Source organism: Glycine max, chromosome 14 (genome assembly GCF_000004515.6).
Source record: "Glycine max cultivar Williams 82 chromosome 14, Glycine_max_v4.0, whole genome shotgun sequence".
NCBI lineage: Eukaryota > Viridiplantae > Streptophyta > Magnoliopsida > Fabales > Fabaceae > Glycine > Glycine max.
The window spans coordinates 5,632,225-5,654,094 of NC_038250.2; the positions used below are offsets into that span (position 1 = coordinate 5,632,225).

General features: G+C 32.3%; 3 protein-coding genes and 1 long non-coding RNA gene across 4 annotated transcripts in view; all 4 read right to left on the reverse strand.

Moving 5' to 3' along the window:
- Window positions 1-630: 630 nt before the first annotated feature.
- Window positions 631-2,821, reverse strand: LOC106795749 (uncharacterized). Its single transcript, XR_005888495.1, has 3 exons — window positions 2,506-2,821; window positions 1,391-1,529; window positions 631-877 (listed from the first exon to the last, which is right to left on the reverse strand). It is a non-coding gene; the product is annotated as an uncharacterized lncRNA (long non-coding RNA).
- A 3,140-nt stretch (window positions 2,822-5,961) lies between these two features.
- On the reverse strand, window positions 5,962-9,508 carry LOC100792397 (serine/arginine-rich SC35-like splicing factor SCL30). The gene is made up of 8 exons (XM_003545212.5): window positions 9,332-9,508; window positions 8,960-9,200; window positions 7,864-8,031; window positions 7,711-7,751; window positions 6,726-6,804; window positions 6,471-6,650; window positions 6,254-6,369; window positions 5,962-6,166 (listed from the first exon to the last, which is right to left on the reverse strand). Exons 2-7 carry the CDS (start codon window positions 9,190-9,192, stop codon window positions 6,255-6,257), a joined length of 816 nt encoding a protein of 271 aa, XP_003545260.1. The 5' UTR covers window positions 9,193-9,200; window positions 9,332-9,508; the 3' UTR covers window positions 5,962-6,166; window position 6,254.
- Window positions 9,509-12,758: 3,250 nt separating this feature from the next.
- LOC100818638 (probable dual-specificity RNA methyltransferase RlmN) lies at window positions 12,759-16,779 on the reverse strand. The gene is made up of 10 exons (XM_003544183.5): window positions 16,383-16,779; window positions 16,220-16,295; window positions 15,985-16,082; window positions 15,572-15,673; window positions 15,331-15,417; window positions 14,948-15,064; window positions 14,574-14,677; window positions 13,709-13,848; window positions 13,474-13,610; window positions 12,759-13,367 (listed from the first exon to the last, which is right to left on the reverse strand). Exons 1-10 carry the CDS (start codon window positions 16,572-16,574, stop codon window positions 13,170-13,172), a joined length of 1,251 nt encoding a protein of 416 aa, XP_003544231.1. The 5' UTR covers window positions 16,575-16,779; the 3' UTR covers window positions 12,759-13,169.
- Window positions 16,780-18,342: 1,563 nt separating this feature from the next.
- Window positions 18,343-21,870, reverse strand: part of LOC100775335 (receptor-like cytoplasmic kinase 176) — a 4,361-nt gene continuing 833 nt past the window's right edge. The window contains exons 2-6 of the mRNA XM_003544185.5: window positions 21,160-21,476; window positions 20,804-20,939; window positions 20,563-20,705; window positions 20,361-20,484; window positions 18,343-18,925 (exon numbers count right to left, since the gene is read on the reverse strand). Coding sequence (XP_003544233.1) covers window positions 18,498-18,925; window positions 20,361-20,484; window positions 20,563-20,705; window positions 20,804-20,939; window positions 21,160-21,476 — 1,148 coding nt within the window. The 3' untranslated portion in view covers window positions 18,343-18,497. The remainder of the gene's footprint in view (window positions 18,926-20,360; window positions 20,485-20,562; window positions 20,706-20,803; window positions 20,940-21,159; window positions 21,477-21,870) is intronic.

Sequence of the window (21,870 nt, forward strand, 5' to 3'; positions counted from 1 at the left end):
TGTGGGCGTAGGAAAACACCACAATATTTACTGGGTCCGTTCCTCCAAATTTGGGCAGCAAAGATAGAAGGGAAGTTTATGTATGAAGAACAAAAAAATTAGAATTTATATCTTATATTTTTTTTGTTTAGGACATTTATGTTATTTTACGTATAAATTATTTCTTTCCTTTCATTTTCTTTCTTAAGGAACCAAGCTAAAAAGTTATCTCATTCATAAACCAAATAAAGAAAGAGTTTATTCAATAATAATATGTATTAGAAATATCTTAGTTCTTCTTTGATAATTTTACATTAAGTTCTCAAATTTAAATCTATTTGCATATTAGAATTTGAAAATATGTTAAGTACTCCAAAGAATTAATTATAAAGTAAGAATTATTACAATTTTTTTTAATTAGATACAAATCCAGTTCAAAGTTCAATCGTACGTAGATAAATGATTCCATATTTCCAAAAAGGTCCATGAATACATAACAATAAAAGGAGCATTTCTTGGGGAAAATTTGCCACCTAGTTACATTTTAACAAAGGAAGATTCAAGGTAATTGACCTGAAAATAATCTCAGAGTTTCAATCAGAGACCAAATTTCCAAGTAATGATTATGTACATTCACTCCTTGTGCGATGATTAGTTGATTACAAATTGTATGGTTAAACTCATTAACAACAGTCATAATAATGCCAAGTTTTTTCATCACATCATAAACACTAGAAAGGAATTCAAATCCAATGCATATTCAACTACATACAGAAAAGACATAAAAGAGTTGTCTCCATGTAACCATGTTACATTCCAAACTCCATATCTGAAGCACACTGAACTAAAAGCAACTTTCCTTCCATGCTCCAACATCATCTTCAATATATTCCTCTTCCTGTGAATTCCAAGAACAACATTAAAGAAACTCTTAGATATCATATACTACCTTTTTACTAGCCTCATTTCAAATTTATCATTGTGCATCACGACTAGCGTGTTTTTCATATGAAATCAAAACTTATATTCTTTGCAGTTCTTTGCATAACAAGAAATATGAGCACTCAGCTCAAACCACGCTATACTTGTGAGGACGAAGCTCAGCTGCTCCTTCTGCCAATATATCCTTCACATAGATTCTGGATACAGAAAATTGACCCTTTTTTAACAAGAAATAAAAAGTAAGGGTATGCTTTATGATCTTTTTTGTCGTGATCCTAGAGTAAGTAAGGGTGTCCTGATTTTGCATTTTGTGCCACCCTTCTTCATTGGATATAAAGGAATCAAAATGCTTAATTAGATCCGTAACAAAATGTTAACATGTAAGTTTTAGAACCTAAAATTTTCCACTTAGTCAATAAAAGCAACTCATAGGTTGAGCACTTAATTTAAGAAGCTATAGAAGACTTACGTAGCCTGGCCAACAAAGTCATTTGCAGAAAATACGTCCTTGTCCATGATTCTTAGGTTGAGCTTGTATTGATCACCTGATCCAGGGTATTCCATTCTGAATACAAATTTCTCATTCCATACGGGATTTCTGGCCCCCTCTGCACCATTAAATAAAGCCAACTAACCATAAACCTTATTAATGGCAAAAAACTGAAAATTCATTTCAGTTTTTATTAGCATTTTGTTACTTTAAGGCTAGTAATATAATATCCACTATTTTTGTAAGTAGTGCATGTATACGTGAGTTTGATACTTTAAATTGCAGTATTATTAGGCAGTTGAAAAAGGGAAGAAGAAAGCAAACTTTTCTTCTTTGCTTGCCATATCCTTCTACAAAGGAAATAGTGAAAGGACAAAACTTAGATACAATTTCATAAGTGGTTTTTGTGTTATTCTATGATCAAAATCGGAGTTTCACTTTGATAATCTACAAAATAAAGGTTTCCATTAAAGGCCAATAATCAATATAAATTATTGAAGTGAAACTCCAATTCTGATTGGAGAACAGCACTAAAAGTACTTATAGAACTGCATCTAAGTTTAGTCCTTAGTGAAATACACACAAAGGGAGGGGGAGGGGAGAGAAATGAAGGGGAAAAAAAACTCCATGTCGGACAGAGTCCTTAATTATTATTCCCTCTCCTGTGGTGCCCTTCTAGCGTGAGATTCTTAAGCTCTAAGCATTTAACTACAAAAATTTTAATTCTTTTATAAAAAGAAAGAAAGGAAGAAACGGTAGATTGCATCAGTATACCACTTGCAGATGAACTGCATGCCCTTTATATTTCATTTTTCCACTCTTACAATCACAAAACAGAATTAAATGATTCAGTAATTTTACACAACACTAAGTATTAGAAATGCTTGTTACAAGTTTTGAGGTCGTGCATATGAATCTTCTGTTTAGGTAAGTGGGTCCAATATCTTGTATGAACTACACGGTTTAAAGAAGAATTTTAAACTGAGTCGAAATGTGTGTCAAATATATACATCTCTCCAAATTGATCCTTGTTCTCTTTTGGCGAAATTAACTACTATCTTTAAGTAATTCAACTTTGGTTTGGAGAAGCTTACCTTGTAAGTCCAGCTAATCATGAACTACATTAGTGAACCTAAGTACTTTCAAAAAACGGTTTATGAAATCACATCTATCAGATGTTAACTTTCCTTTTCATGGTAATTGGTGACAATTAAAAGTTTCTTTTTCCTATCCCTCCATGTCAAGTTCTACAATTTAGCACATGCAACACAAAAATCATAAAATATTAGTCTGGTCATGATTGTTAATGCTATACAAATTTCTACGAAAATAAACAATAGAACAGAGAACTGACCATGAATTCTCTCTCTCTCTCTCTCTCTCTCTCTCTCTCTCTCTCTCTCTCTCTCTCTCTCTAAGTTGGCAAGGAAATGAATTAGAACCTTCCCTGGTTTTAGAATGAAGAAAGAAACCTTAATAGTCAAAATGAGCAGCCTGTGATACAAACGAGGACGAACGAGTAAACCTCTGAATAGGTTTATTCTATTCCCCCACGTAAAAAAATGTATAAGGTCTGATTAAAATTTATTAGAAAATAGATAAATAAACACAAACTGACAAATTCTTTATATCATGCCTAAACTCACACGTTACTGGAAATTTCTCAAATCAAATAATAACATATTTATATTTTTAATTTTTTATAATACCATTAAATAATTTCCATTTAAAATAATAACAAAATATTTTTATAATACCACTAATTAATTTAAGAATTTGAAAGCAAAAACATAAACTAACTTCATCTAAGTTCCTTTTTTTTTATCGTCTGGAAACCTTCCTATGACCTCACATCACGGTCACTCTGAAATTGTTTCAACTGAAAAAATGAAAATGATAGGACAAGTACTCTGTGTTATTTCCACTTTTCCATTGGCTCTAGAAGATGGCTTGTAGAAATAATCACACGGCTTGCTATATCTGAGTCAACCCAAGATAACACAGAAATGTTAGTTTGACAAAAAAAAAAATTGAAAATTGATATTAAGTATTCTATTCAACACGATATTGTAATAATTCTGATATTTAATACATTTTATTTAATCATCCTAATTACTTAAACATATTATATTTTTTATTTTTAAGATATTAAATATAGAATTCTTTTCATTTAGTTTAAATTTTTGACTCATTTTATTAATTTTAGTTATATATCCAACCTGCTTTTATCAATTGAAAAATTAAGGAAAACACAATAGTTTACTAACTATAAATCTTTTATAACTTCATTAACAATTATTATATAGCAACTCAAATTCAACATTAACTAATATGAGTGTGTTTGGCCAGTTATTTTACAATCTAAGTTAGTTTAACTAGTTTATAAATTAACTAATATTTTATTTTTATTTATAAGACCCACTTACCTAATTCAGTAAGATTAAAAAAAATAATTAATATAGTTGATGACAATAAGTTTATTCTAAATTTATATACTTTTCTAAAAATATTATTATCATTAATATTTTTCTTTCTTCTAACCGTTGATATGACAATAAATTTATTCTAAATTAATATATTTTTTTCTAAAAATATCATTCTCAATAATTTTTTTCTTCTTCTAACTGCATGTTAATATAATTTTTTTTATTTTTCAATGAAGGTTATTCTTAGTCTAAAAAAAATAATGTATAAGACAATATGGATTGGATCTTATACAAAGGAACAAACAAATTTAAAAAGTTGAATTCTATAAATAAAAATGGTGGTAGAACATTTTTTTTGTCTTAGTCCTCCATTGAAAAAAATGACATTAATTTAGAATTCGGCTGAAAATTAAGTAAAATTTGATTAAAAATTATTTGTGTTAAAAATCAAATTTAAATATCACTTGAATGTTGAATCACTTGGTTTATAAATTAACTAATATGATGAAGCGAATAATGATGTCTTCAAGTGGCAAACAAGGGACATTATTTGCACCCTCCAAAACTATTGGTTTTTGCTGGAAACTGATGTTGGACAGAATCCAAACAAGGGACAACGTAAGAAGGAGGAATTTGGTTACTAGCGGGCAACTTCTATGTCCCCTCTGTAATTTGGAGGAGAACTTGGTGCACTTACTCTTCTCTTGGTCAAGGATATACCAAAGGGAAGGTTGGTGTCTGTTCTTCCCTCGTGCCCTTGTACACATTTTTGGCAACATTGTGGTAGATGGAGTGGAAACAAACCGAGAAGAGCCTGGTGGGGAATATGGGTAGCAATGGTATGGTCTATTTGGAAGATACGCGTAATGGAGTCATTTTTAACAACAAAGAATCTGCTTGGAGTTGGCTAAAAGCTATGATGAAGAACATTAACTTTAGCTTTTATTATTGAAGCAATAATCCGGTGTCACGCTCATTCTTGATGGGTCTTCAAAAGAAACAGAGGCTTCTGCTGGGCACCAATGCCACGGCTAGATGACAAAAAGCTGGTGGGATTTAATTGTATAGCTTTGGGGTTCTTTACTTGGTTCAGTATTGTACGTGCTGTTTTAGATGGTCTCGTATCTTAGTATATGCAACAACTATTCTTGTATATAATAAGCTTCTTGGTTCATCATTCTCATGGTGTATTTCTTTGCACTTCTTGTGCTTTAATATATATTTATTTGCCAATACAAAAAATAAACTAGTTTATAAATTGATTCGATTAAAATAAATTTGTTTAGTAAGCAAGTTTATTTTATTAGTTTTTAGTTTATTTTTCAATTAACTTGTAACTTATAAACTCCTTACACAATTACAATATATTTTTTTTAAGTAAAGCAATAACTTCTAGAAAATATATAATTTTTAAAAAAAATTATTTAAAACACAAGTAACTCCATTGTAGTTAATAACGTAGATTCTTAAAGTTAAAGCAACTTAAAGAATACCATTAACAAATGAATTAGAGTTCTTGTAAAAGCATATCTGCTTATATAATATTCCAATAAAAGATATTTTTTTAAGTCAAAATGTGAAATTTTGTGAGTAAAGAAATAAGATAGGACTCAATAAAAAATGAAAAAAAAAAACCACTAAAATAAAGCCAAGCACCCAAATTCAATTCTTCCATTGAAAATATTTTTATAACCACTCGGCCCACCAAAGTATGATGAATACAGTTTATTCAAGGATAGTTATTATAAATTGGAGTTGCTATTTCCAATTAACTTTTCACTTGAGTTACCCCCGCAATAAATAAAAAGTTTTGTCCTATTATTTTTATCAGGGATTGAATTATTACCAGATTTTAACATGAATTCAGAGTCAAATAAGAATTATCTAAGGCAACTCCAATTTATTCAAAAGAATTCTAGTACGCATTTCTAGAATTTACTTAACAGACTTTACCCAAATTAATACTTATTCAAGGTGCTTATCCAAACAAGGTACAAATTTCACTTTCAAATTCCTTCTACGTGTAGAATTTTATTTTTGTTACCAGATAACAATTTAGTTTGCAATTTGTACTTGGTGACAAGCTAATACAACAGCAACAGTCAACTTGAAAACATAGGGTCATAAAACAAACTCAACAATTCATCATTCACGGTTAGTTATGAAAGTTCAAAATATCCAAATATAAAACCCGCACATCAAGTCAATTATTATACATTCATCCATCATATTCGCAAACTTCAAGCAAAATACAGGATTTTGCAAATGTTGCGATAAGTTGCAGGAAATGTACAGAAGCCCCAGCAGCACATTGCCAGCTACCTGCAACCTGCATTAAGAAAACCATCAGAACAAAATCAAACCTAAAGAAAAACCAATCTCCAAATATAAAAAGTCCTACTCTTGAACATTTTACCTCATCTTCCACGCCTTGGTGACAATTCAGCAGATCTTGATCTAGATCCAGGGGGTGATCTCGATGACTTCCACTGGCTACGATCAGCATCAGCCTCAGACTTGTACATAGATTTCCTTTTCATAGAATGATAATACAAAGTGTAAACTCACAAGTAGGGGGGAAAACCAGACACACAGTCAAGTAAAGAAGCTAAACAGAAAATGGATTGACTCACTCAGCATATCCATTGCTTTGATTCTGTTCGATACCATTGCCATAAGCAGGAGAATAAGACCTACGCTTTTGATCACCATCCTTCTCCCTGGGAGGACCTCTTGGTGATCTGGGGTGCTCAGCTTGCCTCCCAGGGGAAACAGAGTAATCGCTTTGTCGTCTTGGAGCAGGAGAATAGGACCTGGCAAATATCAATTAAAAGCATGATTACATGCTTCAGTGGACAATAACATGAAGACACTTCAAAGAATCTTGCCTTGAGCGATATCGATTTCTAGAACCAGAGTGATAAGGTGGCGAGCGTGATCTGGTAATTGAGCGAGATCGAGAACGCCCTGATAAACAAAAGCCACTAGTCTCAATGAGAAATGCAAAGCAATGCCACTTCACATTTGGGCCAACAGAAGAACAAAACTTCAATATTGCACAATTCTTCAAATAAATGAATGCATCCGGTGAAACAAATTAGTTATTGATTCTGATTTAATAAGATGCATGAAAATTGGAATTCTTAAGAAGAGGAACCTAACAGATTATTATATGATTCACCAAAATTTGAGGGGGATGGGAGGCAGAATATTATGAAAAAACATGTCCTCTGGCAAGATTCCCACCAGTGCTACAAGAAAACTAGCATTATGAAAAATTGGCTGCCAGCCATCACCAGTTCATCACCTTGGCAAGTTAGCCATGTCTGGATCCCCGTCATAGCAATCATTGATGGGATCCAGCACTTGAGTAAGGACAGTCTTCAACTCCTTAAAATGGTTTTAAGTAAGCCAACTAAACCAAGTATGTTAATTAAATTAGCTTTTAAAGACAGGAACGTTTCATATACGCTCAGAAATCTTCACAACTAATAGCCGGAGCAATCAATATGTTAATAGAACTTATGGGTACCAAGTCTTGCTACAGAACTACAAAAAATTACATAAATAACACAGGGCTTAAATCCACTGACGCTAATTCCGACTAAAATAAGCAATAGTCTAGACTTTAGATTCATTATTGGAACAAGCCATTTTTTAAGATAACTGATTCTAATCAGCAAAACAAAGATGATCAAATTATCAATTCAATCAGATAAGACATTCCATCCCTCAAACTATAATTCCAATCTCAAAATTCAACCAACAAGGATAGAAGTTCTAATGTGACAGAAGAAGAAAAAATGCATTATAATTGCAGGTGGAACACAATTTTAAATCTCACACGGTTATATATTTTAAAATTGACATTACCGTAATGAGAAGACCTTCGGCCTCCATAGCTTGCTGGTCCTCTGTAAAATACAAAAACCATATAAATATATTTAAAGGGAAACAGTTAAACTAAAAGTTTTGTATTCCATCACATGATAGGGGCAGACACGGATGGAAAAGCAAAAGAAATACCTGAACCTACTAGTCCTGTGGCGCATCTCCTCTGGTCTTTTTCTTGTCTCTTCAGCCACAACTACAGATATTTCCCTTCCAGCAAAAATCTGTCTGTTCATATGGTACTGTGCCTCTGAGGCATCATAAGGATCCACAAACTGCACAAATGCAAAGCCTCGAGGTTCTCTGTATGGGGAAAAAAGTGAAGCTTCATTCCAACATTGCTAGAAAAACATTGGCAGAGACAGATTGTAGAATATGCTTTCTTTACATACTTGAAACATGCACACAGCAGTGGTTGCTGAATTTACTAAATCCTCTAAAAATCCAAAGCTTAGTTGTGACTGGGCCTTTCCTTTACTTACATTCTAAACAGAAGAGACTTCAAAAATTCTTCAACACTCGTTGTACTTACAAGAAGCACTTGAGCACAAAGCTCCCACAACCACAAACTAAAAAAACCTCCTCACGACGCCTTCAATTGGGCCAAGAACCAACCAACCAATCTTGCATTCATTGTGTTGTGTAATTATATAATTTCTCTTGGTTTGAAGTATGAACACTAACAAAATTGGGGACCAATTTGTTAAAAGAGTGAGTAGATCTCCTCTTCAAACTTGGGGCTTGGTCTTGTTTTAACTTGAACAATTTCAAACAAACATACCCCCTGACAAACCAGTCCAAGATCAATTCAACAATCCAAAATTTAAAAAATAAAACACTTAGGTCTATTTGGATAAACTTCTCATAAGCACTTCCAAGAGAGAAAAAAATAAAGAAAAAAAGAAACAAGCTTCTTTGTAAGTTAAAAGTAGAAGCTCTCTCGTTTAGCTTCTCCAAAAGCTGATTTTTCACTTATACATGAGCTTATTTCATTTCATCTTCTTATTTTCTTCTCCTATATGGGCTTATTGAGAAGTTTATCTAAACATGACCAAATCAAAATCAAGGCTAACATCTGCACCCAACAGCGCTTCGACACCCTGAAACAATCAACTACTCAACAACCTGCCTTCAATTTGAAAACAAAAACACAACCTAACCCTAAAAAAAACTCTTAATCTATAATAAAACCTAGTCCTCAAATAAACTATTAATTGAGTGAGTGACTCACCCAGAATAATAATCCTTGGGTATGTAAACATCACGAACAGGCCCGAATCGTTCGAAAGGGACGCGAAGCTCCTCGGGTCTGCAATCGAGGGGAATGTTACGAACCAAGAGGCTCCCATTGCTGTCCCTGCGCCTGCCTCCACCGAATCCCCTCCTGCCGGACCCTCCTCCTCGGCCACCGCCACCGTATCCTCGCCGCGGAGGACTGTAGTATGCTGGACTGTTCCGCCGCATCCCTAACCCTAACAAACAATGAAACAACCAAGAATCATCATAGGCAAATTCGAACGCGCTTAATTAAATATTGTTCAATGATTGTTCTCGGAAAGCACGCAATAACATAGAGAAATTGAGAATGAGAAAGTGAATTTACCTTGAGTGAGGACAAAGAAATCTCGCGAGTTCGTAAGAGGAGGAAGAAGAAGAAAAAGACTTCGATTCGTTTCTTGTCTTCGGAGAGCAACCCGATTTTAAACCCTAGGACCAACACACCATTTTAATGTCTTCTTGTTTATTCGTGTATTTGCTTCTCACGTGCTAGTTAGAAGAGAAAACGGCTTGAAAATATATTAATGATACTAAATGCAAATATTTTCAGCAGAGGTCAAATTGGTTGACCGCGTGAATGTTTTAATTTTTTTTAATAATATTTTTTATTTTTACAGATAAAAAAATATTAAAAATGTTTCTTTTCTTAACTTGAAAAAAAAATTATAAATAAAAGTTGCTACTCAGTTTTTTGTGATATTTTGTTTATTATCAGCCATTATATATTTTGAACATATATGTAAAATCTAAAATTTGAATTATAGCTGATTTAATTATAATTTTTTTTACACTTAACTACGTTTTTAATCTTTTGAAAGGTACGATTTAGACCATTTAATAAGAAAAATATTCAAATTTTGAAATTAAAAATTAAGTTTCTTTACTTGTCCAATTACTAACACAAAATTAGAAAAATGTGATTATCATGTATCGGGTTTGGAATACTTATTCTAACTTGACATCCAACATTAAAGTTGTGTCAGACAATCCAAATCACTGAGAAGCTACAATAACAACAACAAGATGCGGATCAACATGAACATGATGCCAAAACAAAAACCCACTACATAGGTGATATAGAACATTTTATAAAGTTTAATATCTTAATTTTGACTAATATTATTGTAGTATATTTTAAATATCTAATATAAATAGACTAAATATTAAATGATATATTCTGTGGTGTTCAAGGATATTTCCTCATTATTATTTTATTTTTAAGGTGTAAACATGGAAGAAAAAAAATCATCAATCATATATTTAAACAAATTAAAATTGCCAATGAATTCATTAAAAATCTTTATTCGGTAAAGGATCATGTTATGTATGTAAATTGTTGATTACGCTATTAATTTCAAATAATATGAAGGTAAACTGATAGAGATAAAAAGACCTGATTTTAATAATGAAAATTTAAAAAAAAAAATTATTGTTATTAAAAGTTATTAAAAAAATACACACAAAAATGATTATATATATATATATATATGTGTGTGTATGTGTGTGTGTGTTTTCTTTACAAGAGATGGGATGGAGGAAAGATTCCACCTCCTGCTAATTTTTAAGATACTTTATTATTTAAATATATATTTGTTGTTACTTTTTTAATCTTTTTATTAAATCTTGTAGATATGAAAAAAGGGGATATACAATGTTTTATACATTAGATTTTAAATTCAAAAGGAGTAAAGTTAATGACCGAGAGTGCGACACTACATTTGTTTATACCCTAGACTGATTAAAAAATTACAAATCTCACAAATAAAGAAATATCTCACTAATTTCAGACAACAAATCACTTAGCAGCTTTGTGACAAGATTATATAGGGACTGAGCTTGAACAAGAACTTTGAAATGGTCAATTCATTGTCCAGCCCAAATTTAATGCAAGTTTTTTTTTTATAAAAAAAATAGTTTAAATTATGCTTCAAAATGAATTAGCAAGTTGAATGGTTTAATTCTAACTTATTTCAATATTTTCATGAACTTAGTGCTCATTGGGTTTGTAGCCTCATGGAGTCATGGTTCTTTTCTTACTATGTACTTTTCTTTTTATGTACAAAAATAAAGATGTTGAAGGGATTAAAACGTGGGACAACTCTAAGTAATTCTTTGAAGTCATTTTTGTTTCGTTGTTAAATTATGCAGCAGGTGGATAATTTGAGGCAACAAAATTTCAACTATTTTTATTTAAAGAGGAGAGACTTGAAAGAGATGGTGGAGGTGGTTATTTTGGTATTGGTCATGCTTCAAATAATTATTATTGTAAGTATTCACTGTCATGTTGATGCTGCGAGAGTAATAAAGTTGGAACACAAATATATTAGAGGTGGGAGAAGGATGTAGGTATTGATTAAGGTGCATGTTTGGTGAGACCTAAATCTTGGTGTATTTATCAAGACTCTTATGCGGATCTTTGGTGTAATTTGATTCTACCTGCAATTTGATAGGGTAGTGGTAGCATGTCCTGAAGGCCAACCTCAAAATTGTGCCATATTGCAAAGGAATTGTTCATGAGCAAAATCTAAAATGGGATGCAATAAGCATTTTGGAGTCTTGCATATCGGTGAGATTCTTAATTAAAAATAATCTAAATATAATAGTGTACTATAATGTAATACATGTTTTTGCTAAATGTTAATATATAATGCAATACACACATTTTGTTGATATAGATATATACAAAGTTTATGGCATCAAAGTAAGTAGTAATTGATTATGTAGATAAAATATTACCAACTTGTTTGATAAATAATTAAGGAGTGTTTATTTAATGTATTATTTATTTATTTTTGGGAATATGGGATTAAAAAATTTATTCGTACATTTGTTAAAATATAATAAAATAAGTATTGTCATATATATTACACACTTTTTTAAAAAAATACCCCAAAAAATAATTCCATGTTTTATTCTTAGGATTAAAGAAATATTCACAGAAATTTTGTAAATTAATCTAAATATTTTATGAGAGAAATTTGTATTAAGTAACACAACAATTTACCTATGCATTGCATGGGTCCTAATCTAGTTGGTATAAAGGTGTTCCTCTAGATTTTGAAACCTTAAGAAATCTAATTCTACCCAAGTTGGTAAAAATACACGAGTTATAGTTAAACAGATAGAACTACAATTAAACTAATTTTTTATGATCGATAGTTTGGCTTATAATACAGTAATTAGGTAAAAAAAAAACAATTGAACGTAAAACTTACTATACTGAGAGAGAGAAAAAAGATTAATTTAATTAGTATACTATTAATTTATTTACAACTAGCAACAAAACACGAATTAAAATAAAAATATCTTTAAAAAGCCACAGATTTGAAAAAAATCCTAAAATTTAATTGATTACATTATTTTAGTGATGATTTGTAAAATCTGATTATGTCAATTATTAATTGAAAGAGTTTAAGTATTAATTAAAGAAATTAAATAACTAACTAAAGAAAAAAAAATATTGATTTAATGTAAAAAAATCAAGACATGTATAACAAAATTAGAAAGGCTTTCGACTTTAGTAAATAGAGTATGCATGGAAATTATTTCGCTCTAAAAAAATATGAGAATTTAAATTTATAATCTCAAGATGTATTCCACTTAAGTGACCAAATTATTCTAAAATCATGTCAGTTTTCACCATAATAATGTCACAATCATAATAAAAACAGGAATTTAAGTAAAAGTTTTTACATTTTCATTCAATTATGAATTATCATGTGTGATAATATTGTTGACTTATACAACAATAATTACTTTAAATACCATGTGTTCGTGATTTCTAATTGATTGACGTAGTGTTATACAGAGAGTAAACAGTAGGATTTTTACAAGCGGGATCAATAGTTGCAACAACAATATATACCAAGCACAAGAGGTCCAAAACATAAGAAAATCTCTCCCACTTGACCCCTAATCACTTATTTTTGGCCTAACCCTCTCTACTCTAAGCTGTTTCTTAGTCCATATAGATGCCATAGATTCCAACAAAACTAATATCCCAGGTCAGCATGCTCCAGCAGAATCGCCAACAAGCAATTAGGTGTCTGTCCACAATTTCTCAGATGACAAGTTGATATTACAACTGATACAGCAACAGCAAACACCTTCATCACTTCACAACTGGTAATAGATATATGCTCGTTGGCTCATCAAGCCTCTCATCAACTGCTTACTGCAAAATTGTTATTGTATGGCATAGAAGTGTCGGTGACTGCAAGATCAAAAGGGTCAGTGACTAAAGGAGTTTTCTGGAACTTGTTCCGTAGCTGACCACAAGCTGCATTTGCATCCAGTCCTCTTGTTTGACGTACACTAACAGTTATTTTAGAGGACTCCAAAGCACCAGAAAATGTTAGCACCTACCAAATAAGGAACTTCAGATTAAACATCCAAAATTACAAAGATCACTCAACCCATGAACTAAATCTTGTTTAAAATGAACAAAAGAAAAGAAAGTAATCATACTGCTCTCTTGGAAGGACGCTGATACTCAGAGCCTTCTATTGGATTGAAAGGTATCAAGTTGACGTGATATCCACTGCCCGATCGATGAAGTAACTCAGCAAGTTCTAATGCATGGTCTACCGAGTCATTGACTCCAGCTGCTCAAACATAATGAAGAAAGTGTCATGTGCATTATAAGGATTCCACCAAACTTTTTATAAGAAAAGGAAGTAGTATGTATTGGAACATCCAATACCTAAAAGTGCATATTCAAAGGAAACCCGCCTACTAGTTTGCTGAAAGTATTCTCTGCAATCACTCATAAGTGCATCCAGTGGATAGGATTTTGCACTTGGAACAATTGTCTCCCTAAGTTTCTGGTTAGGAGCATGTAGGCTGATGCAAAGTACAAAAGAAAATTCACATACTAGAATATGCATCTGAAAGAATCCATTTAAAAGCTCTCTGAAATTAAACACAGGAAGAAAATAATGCTATACTCTGCAGCCACAAATCCAAAATAGTTGACAAGGAATTTATTTATTTTGAAGCAGGTGGGAGAGAGATCAGTTTAGCAAGAGATTACCATACATTCTACTCAAAAAAGGGGATGGAAGATAAAAAGATCAATGCTGTTTTAAGGTTTATATCTTCAACTGACTTAATAGAAAGTGCACTTGCAACATTCCAGCAATGTCTGTGGTAAAGCTGCTGCTTTGAAATTTAGGTTCTGGAGAAAATTACGAGGCAATGGAACAAATACATAGACTGATGAAAGTTCAAATTTTATCCCCAATATTTGAAGATGTAATGAAGTTGCATTGAGTAACACCTAATAATATGAAAATTCAAGATGAAGAACTAGAAATTTCTTCACCAGGGACATGAGGTAATTTAAATTTGTTGTCACAATGAACCTGACACATCACCTTCGCCTAACAAACAAAAGAAAAGAACTGCAGCATATTATAATCATAAAGGGTGCCAGTTACTGTGGTTGGCTGGCAGCCCAAAGGTCTAAATACTGGTGCAAATGCCATTTTTCCACCTGACATCTACCTTAGCATGAAGATTCAAATTATTGGCAAGTCGAAATTTCATTTGTATCAAAGGTAATTTACCTCACAGCTAGAGTGGATTGAAGTTTGTGAGAAGCAAGTTTCTTTATTGTATTTGGAACGCCCACAGTGGAGATGGTTATCATTCTTTGCCCAATTTGTACATCCTACAAGAAACACATTCTACATGAGCATACTTATAAGCAAAACTTATTATAATGATTCAGGAAAGTGAAATGTAGAAAGTGAAATAAGGACAAACATTATGCAGACACACTGATTTCTTGAAGTTTTGAAGGAGAGAGCAATGTATGTATATAATTTTATTGCATGTATGCACTTCTATTGAAGATAAATTACATATGCATTCTCAATCCCATGTGGCATAGAGTGCATTTGGAAGCAAATAATGTCACATATCACATTCATTTATTCACCTTATTCAAGCAACGGTGTGCTTCAAGTACTGCCTTCAGGTTTAACATTGGTTCACCCATTCCCATAAACACTACATTTGTCACCCTATTCTTGAAGACCTCCTCAATGGCCAAGACCTGTTCACATAAGATGAATTTTATCCCTGTCTTGTGGTAAACAAAGTTAAGCTTGTTTCAGAACATTTACAATCCTAAACACAATGAGAATGATCCAGAGTATCTTATCTTTACTTTTTACATTCTTTTTCCTTTCTCTTCTGTTTATTTCCTTAAATTAATCTAAGACCTACGAATCTATCTGACCATCTCATCAACCATGCAGGTCATCTAACATCAAACTGCTTTAATGGACAAACATGAATGAGATGAGATATGACACAAACCTGTTCAATGATTTCATGTCTCTGAAGATTCCTTGAAAACCCCCCTTTTCCAGTGGCACAAAAAGAGCAGCGTAAAGGGCAACCAACCTAGAATCCAAACAGATGGCGATAAGAAAACAATGTAAACATCAGAACAAATTTTCACAAACAAAAATTAGATTCCAGATCAAATATAGAAATACTCCAGCAAAGAGCGAAAACAACAGCTAATTATTTAATGATTCAGGAACCAGCGAAACACCTGAGATGAAACACATGCTGTGAGGCGAGTCAGGCCTTTATCAACCATAACCGGAATGCCAACAGTTTCAACCAATCTATTGTCCTCCAACTTCAACAACAACTGCAAAATCAAATGCCAACCCAAAAAAGAGTAAGAAACCAAGGAAACACCCACAATCGCATTCCTTAAAGAGCAAGTCAATATCCTACTTTTTTGAAAGTGCCAAGTATAACACCAAAAGGAAAAATAAAACTCAAACCTTTGCCAAAATAATTCAAACTCGACCACATAATCAATATTACACTTTCACGTGGACATCTTAAAACATAAGATGGACACTAAAACAAAAAGAAACCATCAAAATAAATAACAACGAAGCAGCGACCACCATTTAAAACGTTTTGTCGAATTATGATTATACTACTATTTACCTTAACAGTTCCATCAGCTGCAGTTACAGTTTGGAAAATAGGAGACCGGCCCACCTTCCATCCAGTTTCCTCAAGAGTATTCCTAAATCCCTGAGGCACTGCAATTCAAGAAAAACCATAACAGAACCATAATGCAATGCTAAGTCTCAAACGCTCAATCAACCAAAAACAAAAAAAAACTAAAGGGAATGAAAAATAAATACAAAAAAAAAATAGTTACAAAAAATAAACCCACATTGAGTGAAATCCTGAATTTCTCTGAGCTTCCTCTGGTATAAAAAATGATGAAGTTGTTTGCCCCTATAGGTTTCCTGAGAAAAAATTGAAGCCAAAAAAATGAGAAATTCAAATTATATTATATTTTGGTGCAATTGAATGGGAAAAGATGATAAATTTACCTGATTGAGGTCAAGGGCGAGTTGTTGCAGCTCCTTCTCGGACAAGCCGAGGAGAACCTGAGACTGGGAGTTAGCACGTGAGGAAATGGATGCGTAGGCCACGGCCGTGAAACAAGGTCGCACGTGCGTGCGAGGTGGAGACCGCACCGCACGTGCGAGGGGCATGGAGCAGTTCTGGAGTAGCGCTAGCATTGTCTTATCTTCTCTTCAGTCTTCACTTTCGCATCAGAAGAAGATAATGAAAACTGATCAAAGAGGAAGGAAAGGAACAACAAAACAAAACCCCTTTCACTTAAACCCTTCCCTTCTCTCTCTCTCTCTCTTTTTAAATAATAATAATAATAATAAGGTAATGCATGTGGAAAAAATAAAAATGAATTTCATGTTAAAAAACAGCGTATATTTTGATTTTAGTTGGGTACTTTTAAAGCAACATATTTTTCCTTCTCTGCTTTGTACATTGAAATTTACAATTGCGTGATAGAATTTTAAAAGTATTTTCTCTATTTTAATCTAAACATAGTGACATATAATAAAAAAAAAGCGTGTTTGTCATTTTAAAATGTTCTAAAATAAATTTTTCATCTTTGTTAATCAAATTAATAATTATATTTTAAAAAATATCCTATATAACAGTGTTAAAAATTACAATAAACTCATTAGAGATCATTAATGTCAAAATCAAACACAAATTATTTGGAAACCTTGTTACAATATACATTAATAAATATTATGTATGATAACTACTTTTTATTTTACTATTTATAAATTATAGTAAAAATTTAAAATAAAGCTAAAAATTATTATTATTATTATTATTAAACATGAATTTCAGTTATAATATTTAATACTTTTCTTTTTCTTTTTTCGTTTGTATGTAAAATGTTTTAATAATAAAAATTTTATATTGATAATATTTTCACTATCGATTATTTCCTTTCATCTCTTCCATTATAAGTTATTGAAATTATTAAAATTTTATCTACAATTTTTTTCAATTCAAATGACCTTTAATAAACCTAGTAAAAAAATAAGGTTTACTTGTTGCTATAAATATTTTTCAAAACCCAAAGTGTTAAATAATTTTTTAAATAAATTATATTTAAAAAATTGATCATTTTATTTTCGAAAAGTATAATGTATTGATACACTTATCCCGATAAATTGTATACTGAAATTACTTTTATAAAAAAAAAACTTATCATACGTTATGTTGATTTTTCAACTTTTATGATAATTAAATTATTTAATTTATTATTTAAAGAAAATAATGGTTGAACATGTGTCGTGATTTAACATTTTGAATTATGTAATGTAAACATTTTCTTTTATGTTTGAGTGTATTAAATAGTATATGTCATTTTATTTTATTCAATATATAAATTACATGTTTATGGTAGAGTAGTATTGCTAGCAGAAGTGAGACCTAATAAAAATTGGTGATTTTTTTAAAAATTAATCAATCATTAAAAAATATTAAAAAAGTAAAAAAAAATATGTGGCTAGCATTTCTTATTAAAGTAAGGTTCATATTTTTTTTAACTTGTTTAATGCGACTCTTTTGTGTCCCATTCATTCAAGCAAAAGTTTAATCAAACTAAATATTCTCAACATTCAAAACCATCATCAGTAGAAAAAAAAAAACCATTCATTCGCAAAAAAATAAAAAAGAACCAGCAATATTTCAGTGTCACCATATTAGTCTCAGTGTGCGAGTTGATACAATCTTCATTCTAGTTTTGTCGCATATATCCTTTTAATAAATTAATTTTATATACTATCAATGTAAATCGTTTTTACAGAGACATCCAATAAAAAAATCATCTTTTCAATACATCATACAAATAAATAGGATGATGCATTCATCTTATCACCACATCTGATTAATAAATAGCATGACATAAGAAAATATTCCTATTTTACAACGATAGATGATGGGTGGGAAGGGAAGAGAAGTATCGGAAGAAATGAAGATTTCAATATTATTGCTCAATCAACAACTGTACAGAAATCAGACATCTAGAGCCATGCTTAAGTTCATCATGATACACGTAAATACAATGTACCAACTCTAGCAAAATCAGATGATCACAGCATGAAATCAACATTCACTTTTCACTTCCTTGTTGTTTCATGTTGTCTACCTCTATGTTGTCTAGGCCCACTGCTGCTTGAGCTATGGCCACTCCTTCTAGCAGTTTGATCTCGAGAGCTTCCCACCCCTCCAGCTCTGTCTTCTGAATCCTGAAGTTCCTCTAATGCTCTCACCACTTCATCCATTTTTGGTCTAAATCTTGGTTCCACAGACAGACATTGAATGGCAAGGTTGGCTACTTTCATTGATTCGCGCAACGTGTATTGGCCTTCAATGCGCGCATCCATGACTTGGAAGATCCTGCGCTTGTTGCTGAGGTAAGGTTTGGCCCATTCAATTAAATTGTGCTCCCCACTTGGCCTGTTGCTGTCAAGTGCACGTTTGCCGGACATAATTTCAAGCAGAACAACCCCGAAGCTGTATACATCACTCTTCTTTGTCAAGTGACCTTCACAAAAAGACAAGAAGTAGGAGTCAACTCTGATTCTATGTAATCACTAAAAGAGACTTCAAATATATTGCTTGATTTGGCAAGCTGTTTTAGTGATGACTTATAGTGTGTTTGGAATAGGTTCATGATGAGATAAATCAACTAAATTTAGCAGCAAATAGTTGCTTCTACTTTTTTATGGTATCACCATGATTTAGTAGAGTAGAATCAATTTTGTGTTATCCAAACACACTATTAGAGACCTTATGAAATGAAAACTGGCAACACACCACACACAGTTAATGTTAATTCACATTTTTTCTACACATTCACTCATTTAGCAACTAAAAACTGTCAGGATGAAGATTGGACTGCTCATGTTTTATCTCAGTAAATTAGACTTAAAACATGCATTCTAAATCTGAGCAGTTCAATCTTTATCCAATGGTTATAAATGCGTTGATTTCATGAATGTGTGAAAAAATTGACTACACTGAATCTGGTAGCTGACTGCACACATGAGCATGGAGACTTCAAAATAATAACCATGTTCATGTCATGCTCATGTGGGAGACCGTATTCATCATTAATACTTCAAAATAACAACAACTGGGAGTCAACTCTGAAACTTCAAAACACTTTAAATACTTCAAAATAATAATTGTGCCCATGGTATACTCATGTCCAATGTGTATTTGTCAGACACTTAGAATACTTCTAATTGCATTTGAATACTTCAAAATAATAATTGTGTTCATGGCATACCCCTGTCACACACGTATTTGTCAAACATTTGATGTACACTTAGAATACTTCTAACTGCATTTTGAGTACTTCAAAATGACGAGACCTGGGAGTCAACTCTGATACTCCAAAAATACTTCACAAAAGAATCAAAACACTTTGAATACTTCGAAATAATAGGCATTTTCATGCCATACTCATTTGTCAGACAATTTCTGGACACTTTGAATACTTCTAACTGCATTTTATAGTTTTCTTTTTACTTTTAAAGTTTTAAACCTCTATAGTAACACAGATGAGATTATCTTTAAATAAATTATACCATTCTATTTTGTTTATAATCACTCATGCTTATCTTTCAACCATCAATTCTTTCTTTTGATTTAAGATTTGTGTTTTTATGTTAATTAATACTATTTTTATTCGTTCTATCATAGTTGAAGCATAGAACCTCTAGGCCCAAATTCTAAACCAGTAAAATGTAAGATGTGCTTCTGAGATGAAATGTGCTGCAGTGCTTGCTAATGAAGGGAGAAAAAAAGAAGCTAAAAAGCTCCACCATGGTTTGAAAAAGAACTAATAAGGGTTTCTTCTTTCTTGTAATCTATTATATGGTTGGTGCACAATAATTTAGAAGGCAGGATATGTAAAGAAGTTTGTATGACCAACTAAAGTGTTCATAAGCTGAGTACTCCACAAAATTATGTACCTGTGGCCATATATTCAGGAGCAGCATAGCCATATGTGCCCATTACCCTTGTAGAGACATGGCTCTTATCACCAGCTGGTCCATCCTTTGCCAAGCCAAAATCAGAAAGTTTTGCATTGTAATTCTGTCATCAACAAAAAAATATATATATTAGAAAAGCCAATATGGCTAGTAAAAAATTAGATATGTGAGATTTACTTGCCGAATCAAGTAAGATATTTGAAGCTTTGAAGTCTCGATATATCACTTTTGCTTCATCGCTATGAAGATATGCAAGACCCTTAGCAGCATCAAGAGCAACCTTCATACGGAAGTTCCAAGAAAGTGGTTGAAAGTAAGAAGCTCCTGTTCCAAAAAGATTACATTATTGAGATCTTCAGGTGTCTAAGGAACTAAACAATTTCATACTGTGGATAAACAAGGAGGGAAATAAAAAAACTTACTCCTAAATAAATGATTATCCAAACTTCCTTTGGTCAAAAACTCATACACCAAAAGCCGTTGATCGTCCTCTAAGCAGTAACCAATCAGTTTCACAAGATTAGGATGACGCAGCTGCCCCAGATAATTAATTTCTGTCTATAGCACAAGGCTAATTAATTACACCAACCCAAGAAATCTTCTGAAATATTAACTTTTTGCTACATATATCACCAAAGGAGGAGTTCCCCAGAGAAAAAGAAAACCGCATTAAACTAATTTAACATTTTCCTAAGCTTCAAAATGGAACAGTATCTTAAATTATGAAGCTTCAAGCAAAGTTCCAAATTGTAAATAAGCCCTACTAAGTGACACTCACCAACCATTCACTGTGTCCCTGCAGACCTTCTTGGTTAAGCCTCTTAACAGCAATGACCATGCCAGTCCCTGGTCTAACTGGTGCAAGTGTCTGTTCATCAATCCACCCCTTAAAAACACAACCAAACCCACCTTCACCCACCACACTATCCGGACGAAAGTTCCTTGTAGCAGTTTTTAGCTCACTGAAGTTGAAGCTCTTCATGTTTGAAGACTTCAAGATCTCTCCCTCCGTCCGTGGAGTTGGAGGATCGGAGGGAGTTGAGACCTTGCTGCTTAAGCCATCTTCTTCCTTGTTACCATCCTTTGAACTCAAACCTGCACAAGTCAAAAGAAAACCGGATCCATTTTTCAGGCCATATAGAAGCATTCTAATCTAATTCAGTTTGTGCTTGAATAGAAAGATCAGAATCATAGTAGAGAGAGAAGACAACAATATTTCTACCAATTACACTCTGCACTGTCTGGTTAGCATGAAAACATCAGAAATTACATAAACTTGGAAGGTTTGAAATTCCAAGTCTTATCCCAGATTTCATCTTAACAATTGAAACAAAGCAAGATTAAATTGAAGACAGTGGGAAAAAATCCTGACACAAGGATTGGCTCATTCAAAGTTCCAAAATAAATAAATTACATCATCCAAATTTTTTACTAATTCCACAATCCTTTGCAAGAAACCAACACTGTGGTTCCATTTTTTGTCAATTTT

Excerpts from the sequence above, each read along its gene's own strand:
- LOC100818638 (XM_003544183.5), bottom strand. The coding sequence starts at position 16,574 with ATGCTAGCGCTACTCCAGAACTGCTCCATGCCCCTCGCACGTGCGGTG. Across the intron at positions 14,678-14,947 it reads CACACCGTTGCTTGAATAAG|GATGTACAAATTGGGCAAAG; the intron begins GTGAATAAATGA and ends TGTTTCTTGTAG. Across the intron at positions 13,611-13,708 it reads CTTTGAATATGCACTTTTAG|CTGGAGTCAATGACTCGGTA; the intron begins GTATTGGATGTT and ends ATGTTTGAGCAG.
- LOC100792397 (XM_003545212.5), bottom strand. The coding sequence starts at position 9,192 with ATGCGGCGGAACAGTCCAGCATACTACAGTCCTCCGCGGCGAGGATAC. Across the intron at positions 6,651-6,725 it reads AGAAATCGATATCGCTCAAG|GTCCTATTCTCCTGCTCCAA; the intron begins GCAAGATTCTTT and ends GATATTTGCCAG. Across the intron at positions 6,370-6,470 it reads CAAAGCAATGGATATGCTGA|GAAATCTATGTACAAGTCTG; the intron begins GTGAGTCAATCC and ends TTCTATGAAAAG.